At 40.4% G+C, this 9091-nt stretch overlaps 1 protein-coding gene across 1 annotated transcript; it reads right to left on the bottom strand.

Annotated features, from left to right (window-relative positions):
• Positions 1-7591: 7591 nt before the first annotated feature.
• On the bottom strand, positions 7592-8749 carry LOC140889103 (uncharacterized). The gene has a single exon (XM_073296811.1). The coding sequence runs from the start codon at positions 8747-8749 to the stop codon at positions 7592-7594; it is 1158 nt and encodes a 385-aa protein (XP_073152912.1).
• Positions 8750-9091: the final 342 nt, after the last annotated feature.

The following is a 9091-nucleotide window of genomic DNA, read 5'->3' as shown; positions in this document are numbered from 1 at the left end:
ATTGAAGGCTCCTTTTATCACGAATTCTCATAAATATTTTGATATATACTACTTTTCATTGATTGAATCGAGGTTCCTTTTTTCTTTTCATAAAAAGTAGTGACTCGACCCATATATTACATACCCGTCCTTTTCGTAGGTTTAGACGTGCATTACTCAAAGCTCGCCACTAATAATGTCTTTGTAACCGACACTATACATTCAAATCCACCCAAAAAATCACAATTTTTAGTCGGGTTACTAATTTATTTTTTCATATTAAGACCATCTCCAACCCATTACGTTATCTTCGTGTCACACTAACTTCAAAATAGTGTAATTTCTGCACCAAATTCAAAACTCATCTCCAACCCATTAACTCTAAATTTTACACTATAAAGAATATTCTCGAAATATTCTCTATTATTTTATTCACAACAACTAATTTATTCCACAAAATATTTTTAAACACCATAATTAAAATATCAATAATACCTAAAATAATTTCTATATATTAATTAGAAAATTGATGAATTAAAATTTTAAATTAATCTATTTTAGGAGATATTTTTTTTGAAATTCTAAAATTTAATTTCGTTATTTAAATACTTAAACTTCTTAATTAATTGAATATAAATGATTAACTATTAAAAACATTAAAATCACACGTAAAAATAATCTGAATAAATCAAAATGTAAATTTAATTGATTATTGAATAAATTAAAAATGTTAAATAAATAATTAAAAATTTATATAATAATATAATTAAATTATTAATAATAATCTTAATATTTATAATAATAATAATAAATAGAAAAAAAAACAAAAAAAAAAGGGGGAGGGATAGCGTAGCTACAATGTTGCATCAAATTTGATGCAACACTGTAGTAATACGCCAACCCAGCGCCAAAAATAGCGCTGGGTTGAAGCTACAATTCAAGCACCAATTTGGCGTCACTCTCACTTACACAAAATATTTTCTCAGTGTAATGTGTTAGAGGCTTATTTAAGTTTTGATTTATTACTTGGAAAATTAAATAATAATTAAAAAAAATCAACATATATATATATATATCTATTTTTTTTAGATATTATATATATATATCTATGAAAATTTATGAATACAAATTGTGAAATTGTGAAAATTATTATGATATTATTAAAAATGTAGTTGTCTCCAGACTCCACGTGATAATATATTATATACTAGCCGATCGTAGTCTGTTAAGTAATTTTCTTTATATTTTATTTTTCTCTCATAATATATTAATTTCAAAAATTATTTAATACTTATTTTAAAAATTAATTATTTTTTAAAAATATTAATTGATTTTTTAAATTGAAATAGTATGGGAGAAACAAATAAAATAAAAAAAATATTATTATAATATAGTAAAACGATGAAATTAATTAGTTTGATAAAATGGAGAGTGTTTTAGGTAAATCCAAAAGATATATATATATATATATATATAACATCGTAGATAAAATAATTTTCTAAGGTTAATTACGTGTAATTGAAATATTCTCGACCAAAAGGAAAATATTGTCGCAAAAAAGAATGTATGTAATGGAATCAAAGAAATATTATGCCCGATCGGGCATGCCAAAAACACCAGCCCTAGAATATATATATATATATATATATATATATATATATCTTTTTATACAGTGGACACACACTATGAGCATCGGTTCAGACAGTATCATACATTCTTTGTGATACTCACTAAAATTTGATGGTCTGAATCCCACTCAAGACCAAAGCTTCAAGTCTATAGATGGACCTGAAATCAAGCAAATAATGTTAGAGTTGGGGGCCGGGAGGGTGTCCCGACATAGCCCATCCGACGCTCAAGTCAAAGACGTGAACGAATAAGAGAAAGAGGAGCTTGGGCGCCTCTCAAAATGAAAATGAATTGAATTCAAATGGAAAGAGCAAACCCGTATTTATAGGAGGCAAAGTATGAGACCACGAACACTTTGTAGGAGACCACGAGCATGTAGTTCACGCGCCTCTCCTTTAGAGATCGCCCTCCAAAGACAACTCAAGGCACAAAACCAAGCTTACCGCCTTAGAGCTTATCCACCCTAGGGGTCGCCCGCCTTATGGGGCGCCCACCCTGGGGCGAGCCTCTCCTCCACTTCTTTCATATAATCATTCACATCTTCACTCCAAATTGTCATAAGCTTTCAACTTACCTTAGAGATACTCATGTCTAAGTTCCAACTCGACGGGGCTCTCCTTCACCCCTTAGGAGCCAACATACACCTTCTTCCATAATCCACTGATGAGCCAGCCCTACCTCTAAAAGATGAGACTCGAATCTTAGTCTTTGGTTATGGGCCTTAATTGGGCTCAAGCACTTGATGGGCCCACTCATGGGGTATCACCAGTCTCCCCCTCCCAAGTCGAGTTAAATCGCAGGTTCAAAACTCGATTGTGTGAATTTCAAAGTCAAGACCTTTATTTCATGCATTCTTGTTAAGTTAGGCATCTGGGGCTGGCGATTCAAAAATTTCTCTAACAGACCCAAAAAATTCGCGGTGCGACCAATTGACGACTTTCGCGTGATTAGTTGTTTGGGTTGAGAGATCGGGCCAATAGGCCCAATCCCGATACCCACAACTAATCCTTCCGGGGGTGCGGAGGCGGAGCCCCCGCGGTATTGACCTTAGAAATTTTGAAATAATATAAAGGTAAATTATAGTTTGGTGGAACCTTTCACGCATCCCTAGGCCCTTCTCTCACCCTTCAATTTTGAATTTTGGATGGTAGATCTCACCCATCCTTATTCTATAAATACTCAACATTCCCTTCATTCTCATTTTCCTTCTCCTATTTTCACCCCAAGCTCGCCCCCGCTCGCCCCTCGCCACAGCCTCGCCCAGCCCTCGCACCTTCGCCATTTCTCTCGCCACATCCTCGCCCAGCCCTTGCCCCCTCGCCATTTTCCTCACCACATCCTCGCCCATCCCTCGCCCCTTTGCCAATTCCCTCGCCCCCTCGCCACAGCCTCGCCCAGCCCTCGCCCAGCCTCCTCCTCCTCGCCCTCGCCCAGCCCTTGTCCTTGCCACTTCCCTCGCCCTCTCGCTCGCCATCCAGCCTCGCCCTTGCTCAGACCTCGCCCAGCCCTCGCCCAACCTCCTCCTCCTTGCCCTCGCCTCCTCCTCCTCCTCTCCCTCGCCACTTCCCTCACCCCCTCGCTCGCCATCCAACCTCACCCTTGCTCGCCCAGCCCATGCCACAGCTTCGCCCTTGCCTCATCTCATCACCCCAAGAACTCACCCTCTCCACTTTTGTTTCTTGCCTACCACGTGTTTGATAAATTGCTCGGCTCAAGTTTCGTGCTGGATAGCTCTTGCCTCAATTTACTCGGTTTTTTCGCTCGTTCCTTAGCTTTTTGTTTCCGTCAAATTTTCAAATTATTCGGTAAGTATTTCCTCCCCTTTGAAAATTTGATTTTACTTGTGTTCCCTATATTCCCCTCGAAAATCATCTTGAGCTAATGTCTTCCTCCGAATCTTCAATTCTTCACATGATTATGATGAATCTAGTGATTTTGAGGAGAGTAGTGAGACCAAGGAAAGTAGTGAGTCTTGTGAGCCAGAGAAAGTAGAGGAAAACATAGGCCATAGTCGTCCTGGGAAAGAAATTCGTCATGTCCAATGACAAAAAAACATTGAAAATGCCGACATCCTTTAGTTTGGGCACTTGACCTCCACTCTCAAGCCTAGTTCCGAATCCATCCTTAGGGCCTTAGTACACATTCCTGCCTCCCACCATATCTTAATCCCATCCTTGGAAGATCGCCCTTACCTAGCTCCCCCCGGGTATTATACATTCTTCCAGCAGCAGCTAGAGGCGGGTCTTAGGTTCCCTATGCCAGATTTCTTCAAGGATCTTTGTAGTTACTATCAAGTGCACCTCGGCCAGTTGTCACCCAATGCATTCCGCACCATTTGTAGTTTCTCAGTGTTATTCCACTCTTTGGGTCTTCCGATGAATTGCACCACTTTTTCCTACTTCTTGGTCTTGGGTCAATCGAAATAGGGGTCCATTTACGTGGCTTCTCGTTCCAATCCCAAACTTTTTGGCGATGCTCCTAGTCACGTGAAAAGTTGGAAAAAATGTTTCTTTTTCATCAAACCCCCTGAAGAGTGGCAGTGCACCACTGAGTGGTATCCCACCTTTGCTAAGCTTGACCCTCCCGAAAACCTCAAGAAAAACAAAGAATATCGTTGCATGCGAGAGAAATTGGGAGATAGGTGCTTTAGCATTCCTCACCTTTTAACCGAAGATCTCTTATGCCACGCTAACATTAGCCCCGCAGGTGTCGAGTTGGAGGGTGATGTCAGTAACTACTTTACCTTTTAAATTTTATGATGAAAAAGTCATCCACATCTTCTAATATTCTCATGATTTTATATCTTCATCTTTGTAGGGACTAGAGTCATGAATGCCATATTCCTTCGCAAGCTTGAGAAGAAGGAGAAAGTTGGTGGTTCATCGCATGTTCCCAAGAAACAACTGGCTTCAACCGCCTCTAAGCCCAAGAAAGATTCTCAAGCTGAGCCACCCAAGAAAAAACAGGCGAAGGCCCCTGCCACTGTCAAGAAAGATGAAGGTCCCTCATCCCCTACCAAACAGAAGCAAGCTTCGCCTAAGAAAGCCTCCAAGAAGTCCAATTCTCTTACCTCTCCGAAAGTCAATATTTCTCGTGCCCGTGGCAAGGAGAAGATTCCCTCCAGTCCAAGCCCTTCAGTCGAATCCAAAGGAAAACGGAAGATCTCTATGACTTTGATTGCATCTCTCTCCTCTTCAGAAGAAATAGAGTTCAGCCAGCCAGGAAGCCCTCACACGGGTCCGAGCATATACCACTCGTATACCCCAGAGTCAACCATCGTGGGACGTGGTCCCAATCGCATTGTGCATGGTCTCCTATACAATCTTCCATCTACTATTGATGCCGCGTTTCTGAGCTCTCTCGAGTACTTCAACGTCGTCAGTCGCACTTGCAGTAGTATCACAGAAGTAAGCTCCATTTTTTCCTTTTTTAAGTTCCTTATTTATAATCGTGTGCTATAACTTCATTCTCACACTATTCGTATTTGATATTTTTGTTTCAGGGTGCCATATGTTTAGGAGAGTTGGTTGCACGCATCAACTCCTTCAAGAAAATCATTCTCGAAAACTTGAAGAACAAGTCCATCATTGATGGGCTTGCGGCCAAGATTGAGGAGTCACAAAGAGCACGCGACCATGAGCTGCAAGAGTTGAAGGCTCAATCTGACGAGCTACTAATGAAGAAGGAGGAGGAGCTTCAGCAGCTAAAGAGGAGTCATGAGATGGAGATCCAGAAATTGAAGGATGATATGGAGTCTTCCCAAGCTAAGGCACAACAGGAACACCAAGAAAAACTAGCCCGAGAGAGATCATCCTTCAAGGAAGAATTCCTCAAATCCGAGGAGTTCAAAGAGATTTGCGGTCCCAAGGCATTTTGGTATTTGAACGTGGGATTCACGGGTGCCGTGAAGTAGTTCAAGGACAATGGATACTCTGCTCCAGGTGCCTCCACTGATTTCATCAGCCTTAGAGATCTTTTGGCGAGCCTTCCATCTGATATCTAGGCTCATGCTGCTTTATTTATGTTTTGTTATCATCGCCGTGGACGATACGCGCCTTTAGGCAGTTATTTTGTCATGATGAATACTATTTTATCTTCCGTCTTTACTTTTGACATGCAAGTATGACATATATGACTTTTATGTTTCATCATTTTGCGTCGCAATATTCATGGATATATGAACTTCCTCTTCTTGCTTTTCTTGTATGTATAAATTTTTATCCATTTGCAATTGTTAATCTTCACATGGCACACCACATACTACAACATTAATTCTAACCTCCAACCCTCAAACTCATCTACTAGGTTATAACCTTAGTAGGAAAAATATAATTTTCAACCTCCAACCCTCAAGCTTCTCTACTAGGTTATAACCATTGTAGGAAAAATATAATTTTCAACCTCCAACCCTCAAAATCCTCTACTAGGTTTTGACTTTAGTAGGAAAAATATGATTTTCAACCTCCAACACTCAAGCTCCTCTACTAGGTTATCACCTTAGTAGGAAAAATATGATTTTCAACCTCCAACCCTCAAGCTCCTCTACTAGGTTAGAACCTTAGTAGTAAATATATGATTTTTAACCTCCAACCCTCAAGCTCCTCTACTAGGTTAGAACCTTAGTAGAAAAAAGATTTTCAACCTCCAACCCTCAAGCTCCTCTACTAGGTTATAACCTTAGTAGGAAAAATATGATTTTCAACCTCTAACCCTCAAGCTTCTCTACTAGGTTATAATCTTAGTAGAAAAAATATGATTTTCAACCTCCAACCCTCAAGCTCCTCTACTAGGTTATAACCTTAGTAGAAGAAATATACTTTTCAACCTCCAACCCTCAAGCTCCTCTACTAGGTTAGAACCTTAGTAGGAAAAATATGATTTCATGCTCTGGACTACATATGCTTAGAGTTCACATAATCTAGGAACCCATGCAAAGAACCATTCATTTTTATAACAAAACAACACATATTACTTCAAAACTAGAAATTGATTTCATTGAACTTGAAATGCTTACAAAAGCAATAATTCAAAACGAGATACATCAGTAGGTAAATTAAGGATAATATTTTCTAAGATGATAGACGTTCCAGGGCCTCTTCAAAGCTTTCCATGTGTATTCTCCAAGTAGTAAGCTCCCGAGCTAAGCTTCTCAATGACTTTAAAAGGACCATCCCACTTCGGGTCCAATTTCCCTCTTTGCTCCTCTTTCACCTTTTTTAAAACCAAATCACCCAATTGAAAGCTTCTCTGGACAACTTGACGGTTATAAGCTTGAGTCATACAACTTTTGTAGGCTTCCAACCGAATTGCTGTAGCCTCCCTCTTCTCTTCTACCAAATCCAAATCAATAAATCTCCTTTCTCCATTATCTTCATCGTAAAACATGACCCTAGCCGATTCCATCCCGATTTCCACTGGCAACACTGCTTTATTACCATACACCAAGCTGAAGGGAGTTTTCATTGGTTCCTTCTCTAGGTGTAGTTTGATATGCCCACAAGACACTTGGCAACTCATCTACCCAATTCCCTTTTGCTTTCCCAAGTCTAGTCTTTAAGCCTTGCAGCAATGATCTGTTTATCACCTCCGCTTGCCCATTACTTTGAGGGTAAGCCACAGATGTGAAAGCTTGCTGAATTTTCATCTCCTTACACCACACTTGAACCTTAGCTCCTTGAAACTGTCTCCCATTATCGGATATCAGCCTCCTAGGTACCCCATAGCTACAGACTATATTCTTCCACAAAAATTTCAACACATCTCCTTCAGTGATCCTAGCCAAAGGCTTAGCTTCTACCCACTTCGAGAAATAATCAACCGCCACCAATAAAAACTTCTTCTGAGCAGAGGCTACGAGAAAAGGACCCACAATATCCATACCCCATTGATCAAAGGGGCAAGAAGAGACAATAGCTTTCATCAGCTTCGCGGGCTGATGTTGCAATCGAGCATGTCGTTGGCACCTATCACAGGATGTGACCAACTATTGAGCACTTCCCAAGACGTTAGGCCAACAATATCCCCCCAACAAGACCTTTCTTTCCAAAGCATGAGCTCCAAAGTGATTCCCACAACACCCTTCATGTACTTCTCTAAGTACATAATCAGCCTCTTGATAACTTAAGCACCGAAGGAGAGGTCCCGCGAATGACCTCCTATATAGCACTTCCTCAATCAATACATATCTTGAACTCTTTAACTTCAACCTTCGAGCTTCCCTAGGGTCCTCGGGCATCTTTCCCCACTTCAAATAATTAATTATAACGACCCTCCAATCCTCCTCCGCGAGTTCAGGTATAACCGGACTTATATGAGGTTTGAGCTCCACTTGAAATACCACATCTCTAGTTTTCCAACTCCCCATAGAACCACCCATCTTCGCCAAAGCATCTGCTCTCTCATTTACCCTTCTAGGTATCTGTTCGAAGACCACCTCCGCAAATTGTTCTTTTGCCCTATCCACTTCTCGAGCATACTCAATAAGCTTTTCATTCTTCACATCATATGCCCCTTTAATTTTTTGTGCCACAAATTGTGAATCGGAAAAGACATGTATCCGTATAGCTCCCATATTTCTAGCCGCTTGAAGTACAACTAAGACGGGTTTGTATTCAGCTTCATTGTTAGATGCCTTGAAATCTAATTTCACTGCCAATTTCACCTCCTCACCTGTAGGAGAGATCAACACCACCCTTACTCCACTTCCTTCCATAGATGAAGAACCATCAAAAAATACCTTCCACATATCCTCACTTTCCAAATGAATTGTTTCGGTTAAGAAGTCAGCCAAAGACTGCGCTTTAATAGCAGTTCTTGGCTCATATTGTATATCATACTCTCCTAACTCAGTAACCCATTTCACCAACCGTCCTGACATGTCTGGGTGAGTTAAAATCCTTCCTAGAGGGCTGTTTGTAAGCACCACAATAGGATGAGATGGGAAATATGGCCTCAAACATCTTGCCGTCATCACCAATGCCAAAACCAACTTCTCCAACCCCGAATACCTCAACTTAGCCCCTTTAAGGACATGAGACACATAATAAACAGGCTTTTGTGTTGAACCTTTTTTTTTAACAAGAACTGAACTCACGGCTCCCTCTGAAGATGATAGATACACCCACAATCCTTCTCCAACCATCGGCTTGCCCAACACAGGTAACTCAGCCAAATACTTCTTCAATTCTCCAAAAGCCTTCTCACAATCCTCACCCATTCAAACTTCTTGCCTTTCCGTAAGGTACGGAAAAAGGGCAGGCTACGATGAGCAGACCGAGAAATGAATCGTGCCAAGGCTGTGATTCTCCCGATCAATTGTTGGACCTCTTTCGGGCCCTGAGGAGACGTCATATTTTGTATAGCTTGAACCTTATCCGGATTAGCCTCAATCCCACGCTCAGTTACCATGTATCCCAATAATTTTCCACGCTTAACTCCGAACATACACTTTTGAGGGTTCAACTTCAATCCATAAGACCTTAGG

This window comes from Henckelia pumila, chromosome 3, assembly GCF_033568475.1.
Source record: "Henckelia pumila isolate YLH828 chromosome 3, ASM3356847v2, whole genome shotgun sequence".
Classification (NCBI taxonomy): Eukaryota; Viridiplantae; Streptophyta; class Magnoliopsida; order Lamiales; family Gesneriaceae; genus Henckelia; species Henckelia pumila.
The sequence above is the reverse complement of the archived record's forward strand: the minus strand, read 5'-3'. Positions and strand labels throughout refer to the sequence as shown.

Bases quoted from the DNA above. Each gene is read 5' to 3' on its own strand.
- LOC140889103 (XM_073296811.1), bottom strand. From the start codon at position 8,749: ATGGTTGGAGAAGGATTGTGGGTGTATCTATCATCTTCAGAGGGAGCC.